The sequence below is a fragment of the Colletotrichum truncatum genome (assembly GCF_014235925.2).
Source record: "Colletotrichum truncatum strain CMES1059 chromosome Unknown Contig_0008, whole genome shotgun sequence".
NCBI lineage: Eukaryota > Fungi > Ascomycota > Sordariomycetes > Glomerellales > Glomerellaceae > Colletotrichum > Colletotrichum truncatum.
In genome coordinates, this window is record NW_027222405.1 from 2,148,730 (window position 1) to 2,170,714 (window position 21,985).

At 52.2% G+C, this 21,985-nt stretch overlaps 7 protein-coding genes across 7 annotated transcripts; 3 read left to right on the top strand and 4 right to left on the bottom strand.

Moving 5' to 3' along the window:
* Positions 1-1,107: 1,107 nt before the first annotated feature.
* Positions 1,108-2,485, top strand: CTRU02_212061 (putative FAD dependent oxidoreductase; the record flags this gene model as incomplete). Its single annotated transcript, XM_036725110.1, has 2 exons — positions 1,108-1,209; positions 1,361-2,485. The coding sequence occupies 2 exons, from the start codon at positions 1,108-1,110 to the stop codon at positions 2,483-2,485; spliced, it is 1,227 nt and encodes a 408-aa protein (XP_036583275.1).
* A 325-nt stretch (positions 2,486-2,810) lies between these two features.
* Positions 2,811-5,217, bottom strand: CTRU02_212062 (WD domain-containing protein; the record flags this gene model as incomplete). Its single annotated transcript, XM_036725109.1, has 4 exons — positions 2,811-2,895; positions 2,949-4,988; positions 5,068-5,136; positions 5,195-5,217. The coding sequence occupies 4 exons, from the start codon at positions 5,215-5,217 to the stop codon at positions 2,811-2,813; spliced, it is 2,217 nt and encodes a 738-aa protein (XP_036583274.1).
* A 1,691-nt stretch (positions 5,218-6,908) lies between these two features.
* Positions 6,909-9,140, top strand: CTRU02_212063 (hsp70-like protein; the record flags this gene model as incomplete). Its single annotated transcript, XM_036725107.1, has 4 exons — positions 6,909-6,935; positions 7,007-7,139; positions 7,215-7,280; positions 7,342-9,140. 4 exons carry the CDS (start codon positions 6,909-6,911, stop codon positions 9,138-9,140), a joined length of 2,025 nt encoding a protein of 674 aa, XP_036583273.1.
* Positions 9,141-9,759: 619 nt separating this feature from the next.
* CTRU02_212064 (signal recognition particle 68 kda protein) lies at positions 9,760-11,710 on the bottom strand (the record flags this gene model as incomplete). Its single annotated transcript, XM_070205772.1, has 3 exons — positions 9,760-10,303; positions 10,335-11,468; positions 11,520-11,710. The coding sequence occupies 3 exons, from the start codon at positions 11,708-11,710 to the stop codon at positions 9,760-9,762; spliced, it is 1,869 nt and encodes a 622-aa protein (XP_070060585.1).
* Positions 11,711-12,498: 788 nt separating this feature from the next.
* On the top strand, positions 12,499-15,858 carry CTRU02_212065 (translation regulator; the record flags this gene model as incomplete). Its single annotated transcript, XM_036725106.1, has 1 exon — positions 12,499-15,858. The coding sequence occupies one exon, from the start codon at positions 12,499-12,501 to the stop codon at positions 15,856-15,858; it is 3,360 nt and encodes a 1,119-aa protein (XP_036583271.1).
* A 267-nt stretch (positions 15,859-16,125) lies between these two features.
* Positions 16,126-17,147, bottom strand: CTRU02_212066 (cutinase; the record flags this gene model as incomplete). The annotated part of the gene is made up of 2 exons (XM_036725105.1): positions 16,126-16,691; positions 16,805-17,147. 2 exons carry the CDS (start codon positions 17,145-17,147, stop codon positions 16,126-16,128), a joined length of 909 nt encoding a protein of 302 aa, XP_036583270.1.
* Positions 17,148-18,417: 1,270 nt separating this feature from the next.
* On the bottom strand, positions 18,418-20,907 carry CTRU02_212067 (uncharacterized protein; the record flags this gene model as incomplete). Its single annotated transcript, XM_036725104.1, has 2 exons — positions 18,418-20,547; positions 20,602-20,907. The coding sequence occupies 2 exons, from the start codon at positions 20,905-20,907 to the stop codon at positions 18,418-18,420; spliced, it is 2,436 nt and encodes an 811-aa protein (XP_036583269.1).
* Between the last annotated feature and the right edge of the window lie 1,078 nt (positions 20,908-21,985).

Genomic DNA, 21,985 nt, shown 5'->3' on the forward strand with positions numbered 1-21,985 from the left:
GGAAAACTCTTTTTTTATTCAGCCGAGCCTGCTACTGTGTTCCTTCATTAATGCCCATGTAACTTTGATTAGTCCTTAAACAGTAATAAATTAGGTTGGTACGTGAGCTGAATGGGACAGGACATGAAGAGCCTGGATTATGCTATACCTCAAGACGCAAAATTACCCTAACGTTGTAGATAGCGTTGTAAAGCCTTATACGTGCATCGTTTCACAACATTAGGTGGTTCTGTGTAGCTTTTAACAGTCTCAGAAACTCGAATATACTCTGCTATTCCAGCGAATATAGTGAGTTATGAATTGTCGCCTTTGCCCGTCTAGTTGTTGAAGATGGTTATTGCATATGTAAGACAAGGACTCTGGGTTCAACTTCGGCCTACCGGCGATGGCTTCACGTAAGGGCAATTAAGGACACGGATGTATGGAGACGCATAGGAAGAGTATGGGCTCGCAGTTCAATTCAAATATGGCCTTGCCTAGGCAAGGTCATGGATTGCAGTAAATAACTGTTGGTTTTCGAGCCGCCACTGGACTGGCTCTTGAACACACAGATCTTTAGGCCAGCATTTATGCACTTGGCTGAGTTATATCACTATGTCGAGATATGTGCGCACTTGATATGTGTAAAATAGATGACGACCCTAGACAGGCCGCTTGGCTGTGACCATATGAACAAGCCTCGACATAATCGACAACTCCGCAGATGAATGTTCGTGAGACTCGTCAACCATCAAACAGAGAACAGCCATCAGCGAAACCATTCAGATGCCCCTGGACAAGGACTTGAGATCTGCACTTGTAACCACGCAATTTGCAAAATCCCCGACCTGCCTCATTTTAAGAACAGCAGCTTTATTCCACTTCCTCCAGACAATCCACTTCAATATCTAAGGTGAAGTAAAAATCCATTAGAGAATGACATGTTTTGGTGTGGACCTACAATAGTAGATGCGGGTACTGTGATAACGGCCGAAGCGAGACCGGTGCCCCGGAAACACCCCGGTACGTCCCGGTCGCGTCATCGGCACTTTTAAACCATCCTTGACCCAATTCGAAAGCACAAGTCGAAGCAAGCGATTGAAAGATCCGAAATTTTAATTATCGACCATGTTGCTGAGGCCGTTGTGCACAAGATCCGTTAACGGTTTGAGCCGGGCCCGGCGAGGCTTCTCATCCACAGCCTCTGTGAAGGCCGATTTCACCCACATTGTGAGTTGAACCATAGCCCTCGGACACGCATCAGAGGCCACTCCGTCATGTCAGCTCAGCACGCCATTTTACCAAATACTTCGTCACGCTATCGGCAGCCCGTAACAGCGCACTCAAAACAAGTAACGGGATTCACTAATACTAATTGCAGGTGGTTGGAGGCGGCGCTGTTGGCCTTGCAACAGCCCGCGCCATTGCCCAACGTCCTGGTACATCAACGGTTCTCCTTGAACGCCATGGCGCTGTCGGCACAGAGACCTCGTCACGAAACAGCGAGGTGATCCACGCAGGTATCTACTATGGCGCCGGAACCCTTAAGACGGAACTTTGCATCCGGGGCAAAGAGCTCTTATATGCCTTCTGCCGGGAGCGCGACGTCGCTCACTCAAACACGGGGAAATGGATCGTTGCCCAGACACCCGCCCAGCGAGAGGCTCTTCAGAGAGTCCACGACTTCTGCAAGAACGAAATTCATGTGCCCATCCGATGGGTGAGTGAGGAGGAGGCCCGCCGCTTGGAACCTGGAGTCCGCGCCGAGGCTGGCGTGCTTGATAGCCCTACGACAGGCATTATCGACTCACACGGTCTGATGATGGGGTTGATGGGCCTGTTTGAAGATGCGGGAGGCGTAGTAGCACTCAGCTCAGCCGTAACAGGCGTGACACCGCTCGGCGAGAAGGGAAGCCAGGGCTGGGAGGTGCGCGTGCGGGATTCGACAACAGGAGAGGAGAGTGTAGTAACGGCCGAGGTGTTAATCAACGCTGCGGGACTCGGGTCTGTCGATGTGCACAACATGATTGTACCTGCCGAGCAAAGGCGGGCCTTGTACTACGCCAAGGGCAATTACTTCTCGTACGCCAGCTCAACCCCTAAGGTTAGCAGGCTAATCTACCCAGCACCAGAGCCAGGTGCCGGTGGCTTGGGTACGCATCTGACTCTGGATCTTGCTGGTCGGGTACGTTTCGGTCCGGATGTGGAGTGGGTCGATTCTGCCGATGATCTGGCCGTGAACACTGCTAGACTCCCGCTGGCCATCGAAGCTATCAAGAAATACCTGCCCAATCTTGACGAAAGCTGCTTGGAGCCAGATTACGCAGGGATCCGACCGAAGTTGGGGAAGTTGGGAGCAGTAGCTCAAGGAACAGGGTTCCACGATTTTGTCATCAGAAAAGAAGAGAGCTACGAAGGTTGGGTAAATTTGCTTGGTATCGAGAGCCCCGGACTTACAAGCTGTCTGGCCATAGCAGAGCGGGTCGACAAGATTTTGTACGGGTGAAACTTTGTAATTATTCATTCTGTGCGACCCAATGTCGACCGAGCTCAGAAAATACGCTCTGCGACAAATTACAAGTCATGCAAAACGCAGTCGACGATGCTATCAAAGAAGGACAAAAAGCACCATGTGACCAACAACCATAATCACTGTACTAACCAAATACCATGATGCTGTAGACTTTTCAATAATCGCGCTCGTATCGTGCGAGTCCCCCCAAAACCCATGCCAGCCCCTTAACGCCTATTCAGCAGATGGTTCGCGATACACATAGCTGTCATCCTTCAAGACCCCTAACGCCCACCAAAATATCAAATGTTTTACAACCTTAACGTAAATTCAAGTTAGGGTGAAATTTGCGACCTTGAACGTCCACCTGAAACTCGTATATGCCGTTTTCCGCACCCACATACCTATTCTCTTAGTCAGGAAGCTGCTTGGTTCATGATTGACAGACGTTACTCACAAGATTCTTCCGTCCTCGCTCCACGAGATCCCGGCGGTATTGTCAGGCTCAGTGTCGGCTTCGTGAACTCCATGCTCAAGTGCAACTCGTCGACGGGCGTTGCGCTCCTCTAACTCACGAATTGCAACGGAGTTGAGCAGAGGCAAAATTGAAGACCTGTCTCTGTCGCGGTCCCTCGTAGCGGCGCGCAAATCTTGAACGTTGCTCTCGAAGGACAAGCTATAAAGGGCCTCGAGATCAGCCCATCCACTAGCTGATGGAGTTAGGCTGCGAAGGTCACTGGCTGCTCGCTGTGTTGCAGTCGACGCGTCTCCAGGGCGAATACTTGCTGCTCGTCTCGGAGGATGAGCATTCATCATGCCAAGCATACGATCTCGGTCCGCATTGGATTGCAGAATAAGGCGATGAGCATTACGAATACGTTCTTGAGCTCGTTCTCTGGAATCCCGGATATTACCGAGGAGATCTCCAATAGCACGAGACACGTTGCCAGGTTGAAAGTCACCGCGATCGCCCGTTGTGCGTGCTGCATCGCTTTGTTCCCCCAGGCTACGCGAGACGCTACTGCTTCGCGCGCGTGTCGTAGCTACTCCAGGGTTAGAGTCGTAATCAATAGGACGGGGAAGCCTCCACCCCCATGGGGTGAGTGGTAGCTGCTGAAGGGGTGACAGACTTGCCGATTGCTCTGCCATACGTGCCGCAATCCGCTCCCTTTGCTCCCTCCTTCGACGTTCATCTTGCAATGCTTCGAGCACCCGAGTTTCATCGGGGGTAAGGGCCAGGTGATGACGCTCAGGACCCTCGGAACCTCGTCGCCGACGGCCCTCTCCAAGACCGAATGATCCTGGAAAGGCAGATAAAGGGACATCATTCCGCTCACCACGACCTTCTAAAAGGCGAGGGTCTATGGTGGCGCGATCGAGAACAGGAATATGCTCATAGTCGCCGTCAGCCCCTATATCCAAAATTTGGCGCTGTACGAATCCAGTCCTCAAATCGGCAATGCCAACGTGTCCACGATCTTCTGTCCAAGCTAGGAGGTCATAAGGACCGGGACAGAAGGCCATGTCACGGACAGCTCCAGGTCCGGCCCTTGGCCGCGATGAAGTAAAGGATGTCAGCAAAGGATCGGTAACATCAGGATCAGTTAAACCCGCGACATCAAAAATCGAGATAGTGCCGTACTGAGTTCCCACAGCCAGATAAGCTCCGCTGTTGGAAAAGCATGCGGCGAAGCTTCCTCTGCTGTCTGAACCGTCATCTCTGCGTTGGCTTTTTAGTAAGATCTTACCACATAGTTCCCAACGAAACTCGGGCTTATCATCAGCCCGAAACGGACCGTTATCATCCATAGCCGTCTCAACGCGATGATGGATATACAAGAATGGGTCGTCAAGGATAGCTATCAGAAGACGCCCATCGGGAGAGATGATGGCCCGGTTGACGTAGTCTGGGTATGTCACTACATCCAAAGGCTCAACTTTATCCTGGCTCTCGAAATCGCGCAAGCCAACCAAAACCACTGTCTTGTCGTTATTTGCCAACACAGCGGCAGGTTCTGTATAGGCCCCGTGGTGCATTGGGCCGGCGATGGGTGGGAACCACATAGTTATGCAATTGACACGATCTCGCGCCAGTTTTTGACTCTTGGCCGTATAACTCTTGTTCAGCCGGCTGCTCATGTTTAGCCGTCGTGACTGGGCGACCAGAGAGAAGACAGTATCTTCGGGACGATGAGAGTCTGACTCGAATCCGAGGGGCAAGCGAGCGTCAGGCTCTAAGTTGAGATGGAGATCGAGATCGTGGCTATCATCAGTAGTGCCATCCAACTGAATTGCCGTGAATTCGCCAGTCTCTCCACCACAGCACACCCATCCGTTTTCAGCGACTAGACATCGCGGCGAAAAGGAGAGAAACTTGACAGTCTCGCATTCCTTGGTCGTGGTGTTAAGACGCTGCACATGATTGCTACCGGTCCCTCCAGGGAAGTATACGAAGTTTTGTTTTTCGGCACTGATTAGGGATCGCAGCTGCCAATGTCTGAGGTACAGCCAAGTCAGTAGTGCTCGCATGTAACGGAGCGCATATGGAAAGTTGGGCAGCAGTTGGGAGGACGCACTGCGATCGGACAGGAATACGGTAGTGCTTTCGCGACTTCTTCGAGATCAAGTTATCGGTCGGGTAGTAGCTGCATCCATCGAGAGTTAGATAGATGATTCTTAATGAAAGAGACTGGTGGGACATACGAGACGCCATCTTTCACAGCCATGGTGGGAGATACAGCGGCCAGAGGGACCGTCAGTGAGCGGGCCTGTAACTGCGCAGGCACGCAAAGGCGAGCTGCGTAGGGGGTTTGCTATAATACAATGCGTCTAGCAAGGCAGAAGAGGAGTAGGTGATGACGAAATTAAGTAAAGAAGCTAGAGGTTGTGGGATGATTCCCGGGTCGGATGCTTGGGAAGTGCGAGATGCAAGTTGCGCAAGTGAAAGGCAATGTTCCGCATGACGTCCGTGTATGGCAGGAGGGGCCTGGCCTCTGTTGCCTCTGATTTGATTGCACCTGGTTGGTTGGCTGCCAGTGTTGGTGCTTGCGCTGTTGATGTGTGGTGACTTGGGGTGAATTCACCTTACAGCGGGTGGACCCACGCGTGCTAAAGGTACTCAGTTGGCAAATCAGATACTTGCATGGTCAAGGAAAATTACGTGTCTAGAGATGTACTTAAATTTCCAATTGCTTGGAGCTTGGGCTGCCGCTGCAATCAACTTAGGCTAGAAATCGGAGCTCCGTCTACCTTTGGATAAGGCTTAGGTAATTGTAAGATAAGGTGCCTGGTACAGAATACAACACTGAGAACGTGCTTCTGCCTTACTTTGGTTAGCCTGGCACGTACAGAAACGCCTAGCTCCATTATTTGCCCAGTTTCCTGCACCTTGAACGCATCATAAGGGGAAAAAAAAAATAGGGGAGCTCAAAGTTGTCTGGGGATCTGGATTCTACGACAAATAGCATCCAATCGGTCACTGCCTCACATTTCGGCCATTACTATGACAGCAGGATATTGTCGGCAAATGGCTACCTCCACAATTCCTCACTTCCCCGTCCAATGTCTTTAACCCCTGCCCACTGATGGGCCCAAACCCCTTGCAAGTTGCGCTCCATAACTGCTGGATAGGGAAACAAAACAATATACCCGTACCCGTTGGAAGTCACGATGCTACCTGTCAACCGTCTGCCCGTCTTTGTAATTGACCTCGTGGCACCGTCCTATACTTTGTTTAAATGCTTGGAAACTCATGTGCTTGATTCAGGGAGTAGAGCAATTTCCCACAGACATGCTATATCAGCCTAGTTGTAGCAGCACAGAAGATGGCCACAAGAGTGCACTACATTCCTAGGCTGGTCAAAACATAATTGCCACTTCAGAGCATTTGCAAGATGGCAGCCAACCGCTTCCATTCCACATCAACTGGAGTGCCACCTCAATGATCTCGCGGACGTGGAAATTTTTTAGCTGAGCTGGCCTAGCTCCGTACCTAGTCTTCCTAGCCTCGAACCCGTTACCTGCGATGGCCGGGTCTTCCCGTTACCTGCTGCTTGATCCTGCCTTCCATTCGTCACGTGCGGTTGCTCCATCCACTTGCGCGTTTCCACCGCTGCGAAAAAATCCCCACACAGGATTTCTAAGAGTGGAGCATATAGGTCGGAATAACCAAAGCCGCTCGCCCGGCTAGCGGGATTCGGTCGGCTTCTATGACCGGGGGGGGGGCAAGCATCATTTTCGGGTCAAAAAATTTCGACACTCCTGCCATCATCATTTTCTCGCACCTCCCTCTCCTGCTCCCATTTTCCCCCCAACCCATCAATCTGTACTCTATAATAACCGCTCCATTCCTTTCCGCGCGCAATCTCCTTTTTTCTTCCCTCATCCCCTTTCTTATACCCACACATAGCTAGGCAAGATGATGTCTGCACGCTTCACCAGAGCTGTAAGTCTAATTTTTTCTTTTCAAAACAGCTGTCCCGACCACGTCAGAGTTTGCATTCTAACACTGCACAGCTCCCCAGAGCTACCAGCTCAGTAGCCCGCTCTGCAGGCTTCGCCCGCCAGCCTTTTGCCTCTAGATTCGCTCGTTATGAGTCGACTTCTTCTGATGGCAAGGTTCAGGGCTCCGTGATCGGTATTGATCTCGGTAAGTTCGCGATTCCTTCTCGTCGCTCACTCAGAGCTGTACTGAACATCATCAACTAATGGCGCATCCAACTAGGTACGACCAACTCGGCTGTTGCCATAATGGAGGGCAAGGTCCCCAAGATTATCGAGAACTCTGAGGGTAAGCAATTGTGCTGGAACTTTTTGTCACTTGGCAATATCACTAACGTGCATTATGTCAGGTGCCCGCACAACGCCATCTGTTGTCGCTTTTGCCCAGGACGGCGAGCGTCTCGTCGGTGTCGCCGCCAAGCGTCAGGCCGTCGTCAACCCCGAGAACACCCTCTTCGCTACCAAGCGTCTGATCGGTCGCAAGTTCACCGATGCTGAGGTCCAGAGAGACATCAAGGAGGTTCCCTACAAGATTGTTCAACACACCAACGGTGACGCTTGGGTTTCTGCTCGCGACCAGAAGTACTCCCCCTCCCAGATCGGTGGCTTCGTTCTCAACAAGATGAAGGAGACCGCTGAGGCCTACCTATCTAAGCCTGTGAAGAACGCCGTCGTCACTGTTCCTGCCTACTTCAATGACTCTCAGCGCCAGGCCACCAAGGATGCTGGACAGATTGCCGGCCTGAACGTTCTTCGTGTTGTCAACGAGCCTACTGCTGCTGCTCTGGCTTATGGTCTCGAGAAGGAGGATGACCGCGTTGTCGCTGTTTACGATCTTGGTGGTGGTACTTTCGATATCTCTGTACTTGAGATCCAGAACGGTGTCTTCGAGGTTAAGTCCACCAACGGTGACACTCACTTGGGTGGTGAGGACTTCGATATCCACCTCGTCCGCCACCTCGTCCAGCAGTTCAAGAAGGACTCCGGCATTGACCTGTCCGGTGACCGCATGGCCATCCAGAGAATCCGTGAAGCTGCTGAGAAGGCCAAGATTGAGCTTTCCTCCTCTCTTTCCACCGACATCAACCTGCCCTTCATCACTGCCGACTCTTCTGGCCCCAAGCACATTAACCAGAAGCTCACTCGCGCTCAGCTCGAGAAGATGGTCGACCCTCTCATCACCCGCACCATTGAGCCCGTTCGCAAGGCTCTGAAGGATGCCAACCTCCAGGCTAAGGATATCCAAGAGGTCATCCTTGTTGGTGGTATGACCCGTATGCCCAAGGTTTCCGAGTCTGTCAAGAGCATCTTCGGCCGCGATCCCGCTAAGTCTGTCAACCCTGACGAGGCTGTCGCCATCGGTGCTGCTATCCAGGGTGCTGTTCTCTCTGGCGAGGTCAAGGACCTTCTGCTCCTCGACGTCACTCCCCTCTCCCTCGGTATTGAGACCCTTGGTGGCGTCTTCACCCGTCTCATCAACCGTAACACTACCATCCCCACCAAGAAGTCCCAGACCTTTTCCACTGCTGCCGACTTCCAGACTGCTGTTGAGATTAAGGTCTACCAGGGTGAGCGTGAGCTCGTCCGCGACAACAAGCTTCTCGGCAACTTCCAGCTTGTTGGTATCCCCCCTGCCCACCGTGGTGTTCCCCAGATTGAGGTCACCTTCGACATTGACGCCGACTCTATTGTCCACGTCCACGCCAAGGACAAGTCCACCAACAAGGACCAGTCCATTACCATTGCTTCCGGCTCTGGTCTGTCTGACTCTGAGATTCAGCAGATGGTTGAGGACTCTGAGAAGTACGCTGAGACCGATAAGGAGCGCAAAGGTGCCATTGAGGCAGCCAACCGTGCCGACAGCGTCCTGAACGACACTGAGCGTGCTCTCAACGAGTACGCTGAGAAGCTCGACAAGGCTGAGGCTGACGGCATCCGTGAGAAGATTGCCTCTCTCCGTGAGTACGTTTCCAAGAGCTTGGCTGGTGAGGGCACTGCCACCGCCGCTGAGATCAAGGAGAAGACCGATGAGCTCCAGGTTGCCAGCTTGAACCTCTTCGACAAGATGCACAAGGCCCGTGCCGAGTCTGGTGAGCAGCCTGCTCAGGACGCCAACGCCTCTGAGAACAAGGAGGAGAAGAAGCCTTAAATGACTTATTCGCGTTTCTGAGTTCGACTTCGTATACCATACCTCATCCAAACCTTAAAAGGGTTTGTCACCTTGTTTGATTACGGCGGCATAGAGTTTCTTTGCAATTGTTTGTATTCCACTGTACTCATAGTCCCGGTCGGATCCGACCGTTCTCTCTTCCTTGTTACCCCTTTTACAAATGTTTGTTAATACCTGCGGTCGGCGGAACCGGCGTTGGAGCATCAAAACATTCACACGAGATACCTTTACGGTATTCATGATATGATCGATGGTACGGATCAAGGGGATAAGACGGGGTTGCATATGTACAAAACCAAACCGAATCTGGAGTAGCTAGATGTGAAATAATCCACATTCCCCTCTCAAAACAAACACAGAAGTTATTTTGACACCACACACTGTATATTGCTCTAAACGAAGTTGAGAAGTTCCTGTCGTGGATAAGTGTTGTAGGTGGGCCAAATTCAACTGTACACTCCTAAGTACGTTAGACCTGGGCTCATTTGAATTTAATAGTTTCACTGAATGAGTGGCATCCCTGACGCAATTCAATCTGAAGCTACATTGTGAAGGGAAGGGAAGGCCCAAGGCCGGAATTATCTTTGTTTTCTTTTCCCTATCTACCAAATCCAAACCATCCCCTCTTCTGTGGCTGCTCCGACTTGACCTCGCTGTCAACCGTAGGCTGTTTGCTTGGCGGTGCAGTTTCTTGAGTGTCTTTGCCAGGATAATCGATGTAATTCCAGGCTACATCGAGGAATATAGGCTTAACGGGAATCGTTGCCAACTTGGGTGGGATGGCGACAAGATTGCCGAGGTCGACTCCGCTCGAAGGGTACTCATGCAGTCGCTCAATCAACGGGATGAACTTAGTGTCATCCTCACCGGAACCTGCGTCCTTGAGCAAATTGGACAAGTGAACTAGCGCGCGGTGACGCTGAAGCTCCCCCTCAAGGAAATCCTGCAGCCTCTGAGCGTCTCTACCAAGCACATGGATGTTGCGAGGAGAGCTGGTTGCACTCTGGGTGCCCTTGGTAAGGGTTGAAACGGCCTCCTGAGATTCGCCAAACGCGTGTTTGATGAGAGCCAAGGCATTGACTGTGTTACCGATAATGGCGTGGGAGCGAGCAATTGACAGAGACCTGAATAGAATTAGCATCGCACTTGTAGAACAGATGAGAGAAAGCCCACTTCAAGGCACGGAAGTAGTTAGCGAACGCTTCGATCTGTTCCGCAAGCTCTTCATCGTTGGCAACACCAGGCAGCTCCTTCGTAGCGTCCAAACTCTGTAAAGTTCCTTCATATAGAGCCACGAGCTCCTTCAGCTTAGCTGCTTTACGACTGGGCGTCTCTTCCTTGCGTCTGTTAGTCGTCGTGTCCTTGTTGGACTTTTTGTGAGATAAGCCATAGTTTGCAATGAGGCCGTCGTCACTTCCTGTCAACACACGGTTCCGCCCAATGCGCCAGCTGATCATTTCATAGTTGACGGCAGTTCTAGTGATCTGTAGACTTTGCATGCGAGAGTCACTCTGGGACACACCTTCTCCGCGCAACTCGTCGATCGCTTCCTTGGTTGCGTCAGCAGCATCCTGAGTAGCTTCAAGAATGCCATCATAAGCTGCGGCAACATTCTTGGGCTCTGCATGAGCGAGAGACGACCAACGTTGTGCCAGCTGAGATTTGGCCTCTTCAACCCTACCCCATGCGAGAGAGATTGCCGCATCTTCAATCTTCACGTCGCGTGAGCGCCACGTGAGGGTCCTGGGTGCATTCTCTGCACTACTGTCCTCCTTGTTGGCCTCACCGTCTGCTTGCTTGAGTAGGTTGGGATCGAGTTCGTTAATTTGTTGGACGAGGGCAGCATCAGATTGAGGGAAGGCCCGTCTCGCGATGGCTGGAATTGGTGTTGTGCGGGGCGTCTTGAGCTGATAAGCAGCATAGCGAATTGACGGGTCAATAGTGTCGGAGAGAAGGTCTTTGAATATGTCGCCCTTAGTGGAGGTTGCCATCGCGCTGTAGATGACACGGGAAACGGCATAGCTTCTCAAAGAAGGTTCCCAGTGCTGGTTCTCGAACTGAGCGGCGCCACGAATTTGGGCAGCATAGGCTCGCGATTCGAGTTTGTCATTTCGAGTTGCGCCAGCTTCGGGCTGAGACAACAGTTCGACAAGATGCTCCGCGGTCTTTGCCGCTTTGTCAAGCCGGGATACAATGTGTGACCGGGTCTTGCCAGTGACGCCCTTCGCATCCGACGTGTGCGACGACTTTATTGCCATAGCATTGGCCCAGGCGCGCTCGCTTGTGAGCAGGAGGAGGTGGATATACCTAGAGGCGGTCAGTGATCTATATAGCAAGCAGCCGGGTCAGCCAACCTACTCATGATTCTCGGCGATCTGAGAAGCAGCGACATCGCCTTTCTTGTTGAACTTGCCGCGGTTCTTGGTGACAATACCTAGCTTTTTGCGACTGTTCAGTAGCTTTTTGGCCAGCTGGTTCTGATAGGTTGCGTAATCTCCGTAGAGGAGCGCTGAGTCCCTGCCGGAAACGACGAGCTTGGTGATATCCATAATTGCGGCGGCGTGATCAATCCGTGTTTTCGACTGTTGTCGCCGTTGATGTGGCGGAGTGATCACAGCAAACCACAGCAAAAGCGTGGACGAGGCCGAATGATGTCGAGCCGACCTCTGCGTGGACGCGGGGAGTTGGTGGGGCTCACACCTCAGGTTCCAGTGTCCTTTCCAACCAAGGCGCAACTACAGTGGTTGCTGCGATGTGGGATTGTGAAAAAAATGAGGCGTGTAGCGAGTAGTCGTCCGTTAATTTCACCCCCCTCCACCAATCACAGGTGTACATTAGAGGCTGTTCGAGGTGAGCGAGATGAAGTAAGCACAGCTTAGGGACCCATTCTTCGGAAGACGGGCTGAAGATGTTCCCTAACATTGATTTTCATTGGTCCAAGCTCCCCGAAAAGTCGATGATGGCGTGTGGATAATGAACTGATACTCTGTGATGGGACTCGATCTTTGTGCTCCCCGGTTGTTCCCTTGTCTGTGCTTTTGCAAGAAACCCGAAGGCATTTTTGTTTTTCAGATCATCCAACAATAACAGATTTCCTATTTTTACAGCCTATTTACACGTCTTAGCATCCACTAGTGAGTGGCGTCTGGACTGGCCAAGGCAACGACTCCAGTAATTGACATTCTCAACTTCGAACGTCGAACTCCACCCAAAACTTTTCCACCGAGCGCGACGAACCCGAGATCGAACACGGCACGACAGAAGCAGCATGTTCCCAAGCCCTCATGTGCGAAATCCATAGTCGAAAGGTTTTGCGTTGGTGACAGCCTCTATCCCAATGCTGGAGAAAACGGTGGCGACCCTGGAATCATGCACCAGCCTACATGCTCTTCCATCCGCTACCCATTCCCTCAGAAGTCGGCGCAAGCTGCACACCGGGTTTTGGCAGCATGGCGCTGCTGCAATAGACATCCACAGCTCTGCGCTGTTTACGCAACCAAATGAACCCGAGCTGTCCGCTTTCAGGTCATCGTCTACTCCCGCCGAATCCCTCGCCGCCTCTACTTTCCTTCTCGACTTCCTCTATCCCAATGGAGCAGCTGCGCTCATGCGCAGGCTTGCTCCGGGTTCTAAGGACAACCAGACCTCATCCATTCAGAGGTTACCTCGCAGATCTCGACTTTTTACCTCGTCTGCCGCCATCGCCCCAGCACAAATATTGCACTCGGACACTGCCGATATTCTTTCGCGAGCTAGCAATCCTCAAATGGTAGTCGACGGCGAACATGCAAATGTTTCTCTCCGGCGGGAAATCGATCAGCTAGATATCGCTGAGGTGGAGGAAGCAGAACGTGACACGATCACTGACGACCAAATTGAGACGGATAGTGTTGAGGGGACTGGTGGCGTCAGCGGAACTCAGACCCACAGCGGTCCTTCGTTCGCTGGTGCTGGGTCACGACCTGAATTGATGAAGGATTTGATGGCCACTAAAGACACTGAATACTTCGGGTCAATATGGCAACTCTATTCCCAGCTGGAACCTCAATTAAAGCCACAATTTCGTCCCGAAGTCATTGCGTATCTATACCGGTCTGCGAACCTCTTAGATGCTCGGAGAGTTATACTTTTGTCCTCCGAGCTCCAAGACGACCAATGGTCGTCCTCGGTTCTGACATCGGTGGTGAACGCCCACTTGCGTCTTGGAAACGAGTCTGAGGCACTGAGTCTTTACCTTTCGGGCCTGAGCGAAAGGACGATTGTGGGCGGACTGGATGATCTACTTCACTTTGGCTTCAAGAATGAGAATTGGGAAATCATCAACCGCGTTTGGGCTTCGTACCACGCAGTTTTCAAGGTCCATGGCATCAAGTCCGGAGAGCTGGAACGTTTGGCTGCCTTGCCGCGGCTCGGGGAGCTTACCATCCAATTTGCGAAGGAAGCCAGGAGCAAAGATGATAATCAATCACGAGTACTCAATGTCCTCTTGAAGAAGGCGGCTAGGCGGGCACTTCAGCAGCCATGCAAACCGGAGGAGGCCCTGCCTCTGCTCAAGATTGTTGATCAAGTGAAGTGGTACAATATCTATCTCTCTGAAGCCATCGATCGAGGTCAGCGAGAGTGTCTCCCAGAGATATACCGCATCTATCGCGCATTTCCTGGCGTCAAGCCGTACTGGGGCATCCTACACGGCATGTTTGAGATTTTCTACCCTCATGATGTGGCAGGTCTCGAGCAGGTATATGAAGATTACCACGTCAGTTATCAGAAGCTGGATCAATGGGGTTTCAAGAAGTTCCTTAAGTTCTATGCTTCGCGCGGCGATACCAAGTCTCTTGAGCGCTTATGGGATGATTACGTCCAGGCATATAAGCATCGCAAAGTTCTACAGGAACCGGAAACTTTCAACCAAATTTTGAATGCTTACGCGACCAAGGGAGATGCCCAAGGTGCTCGGCGAGTGTTTGATCAGATGACAAGCAGATTCGGGGTGAACCCCAGTCTCTACAGTTGGAACATCCTCCTCAAAAGTCACGTGCGCTCAAAATCCTACGACAGCGCTATGTCACTTTTTGACGAGCTTTGCAGCGCTGTTGCCCCTGATTCTTTCTCTTTCGCGACGATCATGTCTCTGACAGCGTCAAATGGTGATTTGGATAAGACCTTGGAGCTTCTCCAGAGAGCCGGGAAGAAGAGGGTCAAGATTGATGTCCCTATAATGCATGCCGTCGTCCAGGCTTATTGCGAGAACAGGCTATACTCAGAGGCTCTAGCAACCTGTGTTAACGCTAAAAAGCAAGGGATCCCTGGTGTTCACGCCAACCTTTGGAACACTCTACTGCGGTATCATTCAGAGCGTCGGGCCTTTGGTGCTGTGTGCCGTGTTGTGACGATTATGGGCAAATACAAGATAGACTGGACTTCAAATACTCACGACGTGCTACTCCAAGCGCTGGTGCGCTGCAGACAAACCCATCATGCATACGACCTTCTTCGAAAAGCACGGCGATATAAGACTTTTGCACTGGCCCCAGAGCACTTTTCGACTGTCATGGACGGTGGCCTGCGGACTCGAGAACTAGGCTTAGTTGATGCCACAGACAGAATGAGAGAGCGTACGGGAACGCCACGGACAATAAACGCCACGATCTTACTAGTTGATGCCATGGTTAGACGTCAGCTGTACGGAAGGCGAGCGATGCGACAGGATGATGCGGGCAGAGAGTTGTTGGCGTCGTATTTACAGGAGATGATAGACGCCATACAAGCGAGTGAGACCAAGGACTCGAATGGCAGTGCTTATCACCGGGGCTCAGTACGAAGTGCAGACTCACTTCACCGCCTTCGACTGACGCTGCCAAGAGCAATTTCACTCTTTGCAAGGTATCGCGACTTCGAAATGGTCAAAGAATTATATCGGTTACAGACAGGCCTCGGGCTGCAAGCAGCTGTTCCTCTCACAAAAGGCATGCCGTTTGAGATGCTCTGCATACTGTTGAAGGAGAACGTTCAAGAGAAGAAGTACGATGCGGCAAAGTCGAACTGGGAGCTTATTTGGCAAAATGCACTTCGGATCGCCTTTCCAGAAAAGTACAAGGGCCAACAGGCACTACCACGGCACAGTTTCATACTTTCCGGCCCTATCAAAACGATGCGGACAATGTACATGGACCAGAAGGACCCCGAGGGGTTCAAGACAATTGTCAACGAGGCACTGGCGGCTGGGTTCAAATTTGACAGGCGGGCAATGAACTCAATATGTCATGCCCTAGCTGACATGGGTTTCTGGATGGAGGCGGCTGAGCTCTGCGAGAAGTACCTTATGCCGAACTTCACTGGGTGGCAGATGACCCGCCGCAAGCGCCATCTCCGGAAGAACCTTCCATTGGAGAAGCGCCGGATCGGCAGTGCACCGCAATGGCTGCGCCCGACTTCCTACACCCTCGTCGCCCTCGCCAAGGAGTACATGGAGATGAAATCTGCATCACCTTGGTCATCTGCAGCCGCAGAGAAAGCTCGCACCGCCAAGGAGCGTTTCCCCCTAGTGGTGGCGGCCATCGACAGCATAAAGTACTCAGGTGTCGGCATTGAGAGCGAGGTCTTTGGCCACCGTTATGGGAACCTACAGAGCGTGAGACAGGACGAGCAGGAGCCTGAAGGAGAGAAGGAAGAGCAAGAAGATAGAAAGAGCGAGTGAGCTAGCTGATATGTACGAACAGTAAGATATCTTGTATAAGGCGACTTAGACGCGTACGCGGGATGTTGAGAGAGGCGTATACCAAGCGACGAGACTTATAGACTGGCGGTTTTATCTTTTTTTTTTCTTTTGCGAAAGGAGGTGTAACAATATGAGTTTTCTTATTGAAATCCCAAATCCAACTAATATTCCCTGCACATGCCTGAAAGGGACAAAAACCTCGTTGCTTCACAAAACTCCTCAGAGACGTACTCATTTCTCCTAAAATCAATGCCGTGACGCTTGCATTATGTCCTGCACTTTTCCCACCATCGTATTCCCCATGCCCTCATTCTGTGCGTCTCGACTCGCCATGCCGAGATTGCTCCTCTGCATGACGAAGAGCGCTGCCGTCGGCGCATCAAGGCTGTAATTGAGGTGAGGGTCGAAGATGAAGCTGCCGCCCTGACAGATGTTGTCCCCCGTGTGGCAGACGACCAGCAGCCGTGTCGAATCGATGCCCTGTATTGCCTTACCGCCTAAGGGGTCACCGAATAGCACGACGCTGGAGACCTTGGCCTGGGCGTCGGGAGGCATTTGCGCAATGGCCAGACGTGCCACCTGCGAGCCCTGCGAGTAGCCCGACATGGTGAGCTTAGTGTTAGGACACTTGGACTGCGTGCTCGTTGCCACCTTTGCCATGAAGCTGGCGCCGTTTTTGGATCCCCCGGCAAAAAACCCCGAGGCGATGGCTGGGTAGTTGTTGACGCCTTGCACAGCAATGGAACCGGTTCCGTTCATGTAGGTTTTGAGGGCGTCAAAGAATGGCGGGCCTGTGAGAAAGCCCACGTTGCCTTGAGGTTGATGTCAGACCCATATGCTCTCGATGTCCTCTGTATCTTCAACTCTCTGGTTCCCCTCTTTGGCTCGCTATGCCGTTCGCCTCAACACATGTGACATCACTTACCTGGTTCATTTGTCCCCCTAGCAAAGAGGATGGCCACATCCGGACAGTTGACCTGTGCTGTTGCATTCGTGGGCAGCCCAGTCGTATCGTTCAAGTTCAGAAGTGTGGTCAAGTCATCCTGTGAGAGCCCATTCTCTGCAACCGTCTCTTTAAGTGCTCGAACAACGCGAATAGTGGTGTTCACAACTTGATTCACCAAGCCAGGTACCTCGTTGAGTATATCAAGAGCACCGGAAAGCAGCCCCGACAGATCCCGATTCTCTACGGGGCCTTTCTCGGGGATTGTCAGCGCCGTCGTCCGCTGGCACAGCAGTACCGCGGAGACAAGAAGGACTGGCCTCATCAAGCCTCGTTCCAGATGTCCCAACTCTCCCAAACAAAGAAGGAAATAAAGAAAATAAAATAAAATAACCTATAAGTAACGTAACGATTCGCTTAGTTGCACTTCCTAGATATGGGTGTGGTGCACAGGAGTGTGGACCGGGGATTCGTCGAGGAGGGGGCAGACCAGATTTGCAGAGCCGCAGGGTGACCAATATCGATCATCCAAATTCGTGGGATACTTAATGAGGACAGAAAGGGAAAATAGGGGTCGGTCGGAGTATTTCAAAGCACTGGCTTTCTGAAAGACATGCGTCACCTTCCACTACGGGAACCAAGCAATGATGCGGGCCATGGCACGGCATGGTGTAAGTTGTTCAGCTCAAACAACCAAATACAAATGCTGCCTACCCTACGAATCAAAACCGCCTACTTTACACTGAGGTCAGAAACTTGGGTCTTGCAATCGTTCGGAGCGTCCACGCTCAGCCCCAGTTGCCCGGAGGCGAAAGCGTTTCATCCGCTACCTCCCGCGGAGAGAACATGCCGGGTGAAACCATCTGATCTTTATCGACGAATAGGTATAACACCCAATGACAACACGAAGCTCGTGCGAGAATGCGAATACTGCGCATGCGAAGTTGGCAGGTGGCAGTTGATAAAACTTTGGAATCGAGGCTCAGCAAAGGGTTGCGCAGGTTGGCGCGTGCCTCGAGACCCCTTTTTCCCAGCTTGCGATGTTGCTGCTTGCAGAACTTTTCCGCGTCTACCGCGGCCCGAGCAGTGCCTTGGAAGCTCTATTTCCGCTCTTTAATATAGTTAGTACAATTACCAATTGTGTGTTTACCCTGCAGACCAGCCGATGTGTATTCTTTAGCCCAATTTGTCAATCGGTCTCGGAAACCGTGCTCCTTCACATGCGTCCAGTTGGGAGAGCCACGGCTGCAGCGTCCGTGGTACGTGACCTCGCACTCGGAAACGGACAGATGAAAACCCCGCCAGATACTTTGAGGGGTCTAGCAGGCTGTGCTTCCTACACAGCAACAGGTATCGGCGATGTTCAGAAAGGCGACTGTGGCTTCTGGATAAGCCCGCTAAGAATGAGTATGTAAGATCTTTTGTTATGTTCCGTATCGACAGCGCGGCTATTGAGCACACGCAAGAACTTTAGACGCCCCGATCTATGATTTAAACCTTTTCCGTCCACTAGAACTCCGCCCTTTGGTCCCCGATAGCCCCGTATAACCTTGGGGAAATAAATGACTTGAGATGCGATATGTACAATATGTAACTTACTCCTGGCTGTCTCGTCTTTCCGTAGACACCTCGCCCTGGTTCTGTACTCCGAGGGACCGAAGCCTCTGGGAAAGCAAGCCTTCCGTGCCGCCCAGGCTTCCGCGCCCAGGCAAGGCAAATGCGTTGCCACCGTAACCAACATCACCTTTGTTTAGCTTTTCGTATCGGGCAACATGCGCATTACAGGCATCTTTCGTTGTCGGCCGAGTAGCCTGTGAGGCCTGTGGTGACCGAATGTCTGCGGTCGTGGTAGTGGTGGTGGCGGTACTATCACTAAAGTCGCTTCCAAGACGTCCTCGACCCGAAAGTGGGAATGGAATTGGCTCTACTGGTCGGTTACTATCAGCAAAGTTGAAAGGTGACGAAGATGACTCTCCCGGTGCTTTCTGCGGAGATTGCGAGAGCACGTCCGTCGTATCGAGGGCATACAACGAAGAGACGAAGGGGAAGCCGGAACTGCGCCGCCTAAAAGCCTTTTCAGCTGCCAGTGTTGCCGCAGGTCCACTATTGGATAGAGGCGGATGCATCACCCGGATAGGCTTATAAGGCGTATACCGGGGTTCTGGGCAAGTCGTCTCATTCCGTAGCTTTTCTTTGCCGTCAGGGACTCTGTTGGCGAACACAATTCGGATGCTCTTGTAAAGATAGTATCGACCCTTGGCCGGGCAACATATATGCAAATGCACGAGATAGCGCAGAATAGGCTTATCCAGTCCAACAGCGTCTTCGAGCCCAGGCGCGTTTTCGATGATGGGGCCGGCGGAGTAACTGCGCTGTCGGATGAACGTCTTCGTTCCAGGTTCCATCCCCGCTAAGTCGTATGGTACCAAAAACAGCTTGACAGCCGTCTTGTTCGGGTTTTTGATCACAATTTGGATCTGTCCCTTCTCGGGTATCCGATAACTCCCACCAGGTGGAGCTCTTGGCGACACGGATTTCCGTTTTGAACGCTGGGCTTTGCGTGCTTCAACATCATCCGAACAGTCGACCAGCGCAGGGCCATCACCCATAATCACGTCGTCTTCGGCGACCTTGCGCTCGGCATACCTGCTTTGCATCTTTCTCTTAGCCCGTTGCCCTTCCTCGGAATTCGTGAGACCATTTTCCAGATCGATTTGGCCCACATATGGACTGGGCCCATCCTCTGAACGTACGCGCCCTTGTGAAGCGCCTCCGTAGCTGTAGAATACTGCTGGAAAAGGCAATGTCACGTGTGCCGGACATCGGAGGCTGGGCTTGCATTTGCCCAAACCCAACACTCCAATTTGGGCTACGAAGTCAAGTGGTTTTGATGGTGTAGTCGACATGCGCCCCCGGATGATGCTCTCTTCATACGAACCAACCATGGACGCATGCTGCAAAGGAGAAGTATCAGAATTATTGAACGATGGCCGCCTGGGTCTAAGAAACCCAGGCGTCTGTGGTGAGGTTCCAGGGAGCGGCACGTGGGGTGCCGATGTAAGGGAGCGGCGTGGCTGGTGGGCTTGATAAGGCGCAACAGTGCTACCCCGTTGTGAGGCTCGTCTATGGAGAGCAGATGGGCTCGGCGACGGATAAGCAAACGGCGATGAGATGGTGGAGTTTAAGGTGTGGCGGCGTGAGTTCAAGTTAAGGGGGCTGGCCGCGATATCGATGCTGTTCAGCGGCAATGACAGGTCAACGTCATCGTTACTCTCAGATTGGACAAGGGGACTTGTCGGAGGCTTGTAGATAAAACTGGATGAAAAGGACGAAGACAAAGATGACGGCACCGATCTAAATTCATCATTCGAGGCCGAAAACGGTATTCGCCTATCGAAGTGAAACGACGAAAAGTCTCGGGGTGGTGACGTCGCAATCCAGGAAGTGCGAGATGTCAAGAATTCATTCGCCCCTTGATCGTTTCGCGACTCTTGTACCGGCTGCTGGACTGCCTGCGGCTGGTCTTCAGTGAAATCGCCGCTGTGTAGGGCAGATCTCGGCCGTTGTATGCTTAGTCCTTCCCGCAATCTCTCATCCTCCTCTTTAACTCCATCAACCTTCTCGGGGGTAATATTCGCTGGTGGCAAGAGGTTGGAGGAGTTCGAAGGCGGACGTGAACTCCGTGGCGTAGTCGGACGGTTAAGATTGTTGAGAAGTGACTCAAGCTGTGTGACATTGTGAGTTAAAAGGCCGCCTGTAGCTCTTTGGGAAGACCCTACACGGCGGTTGGGAATCCAGGTTGGGCTCTCTCCTCGCTTCAACCGCTCAATCAGCTCGGCTCGGTCAGATGTGGCTGCAGCAGCGTCGGTCTCGGGAGTGGAAGGTCGGGAGTTTTCAAGTATTGGTCCTTCGCAGAGTTCTGTTCGTATGCTCTCCTCAGAGAGCTTTCTTGTCAGGGACGGCGTCATATTTTGCTGGTGCTGATGCTGCTGCTGCTGTTGTGTGGAAATCAGGTGTTGTGGTTCAGCACCCGCGGCGTCAGCGGCGGCCACGGGGTGGTCGAGGTCGTCCTGAAAGATAGGCATTTATTCGACAAGGTCTGAACCACAGCACGGCTGTGGCTCAGATCCAGAGTTTTGTTCGCAATGTTGGCGGTGGTTGAGAAGACGTCGGTCATACCTCGTTTGGTTTTTGTGGTGTCTTTGTCAGGTGGTTTCGTCGTGTTAGTCACCAGGTTAATTATTCTTTAACAAATAGCTGCGACATCCAGGATGGTAGGACGTCATAAGTGAACCAACCACGCGCCCCGACACCCCCGATTTCGCACCCTGTCCCTGGCTTGGGTTCTGAGTCAAGCAAGGATGCCGGTGGTTCGCCGGCGCAGTAATTTGGCGAAAACGAGGCTATCTGAGAGTGCGAGGGAAAAGAAATTAAAGCAGAAGGGAGATGGCGCTGGGAACTGGAGAGGTTGGTGAGTTGCGGTCAACAGTGCGCTCATCCAGGTACCTCTCTCTGTTCGTTCATGCAGCTGTCGTTCAATCACTTGTCTGACCAGCTCACGCAAGGGAGGTCAGGTACTAGGGGCCCAGTCTCGCATGGGGCTAGGCGTTGGCAAGATGGGCCTGCTACAGCGTACCGCGGTAATGATGAGGCATGCAGTCGGTGAAGTTCTCTCTTATCCGGGGCTGCTGCAACCGCTATATTTGGGTGTCTGGTCAGCTGCACAGGTTCTGACTTAGCGAGATGGCACTACTCCCAGAGGGGTTATGGGTCCGCAAGAAGGGGACCCTTGGCCCGCCTGTCGCCTCTCCCCAACCCCAAAGCGAGCAAACAAAAGCCAACAACAGCCTACAGGCCTGCACACGCTTCGGTGATTGTAAGGCCCTTGAACCGATAAGCCGACGCTGGCGCGCCTGAGAATCCTTCATCCTCCGGAGTCCAACATATCGACTTCCTGGTGTAATTGCCACTAATCGCTGCAGATCCACCCTTTTGCTGGCACTTGACTTGTTGCCCCACTCATGGAATACCGGATGTGGGTTTGTGGATGATGCGGTTTCCGACATGCATTGCGTCTGTTATGCCAAAAATGCAACCTAACACAACACCGCTACGCTGTATCCGTGGCCACTGTTAGAGTCTCTGGCCACTGAGCAAACTCAA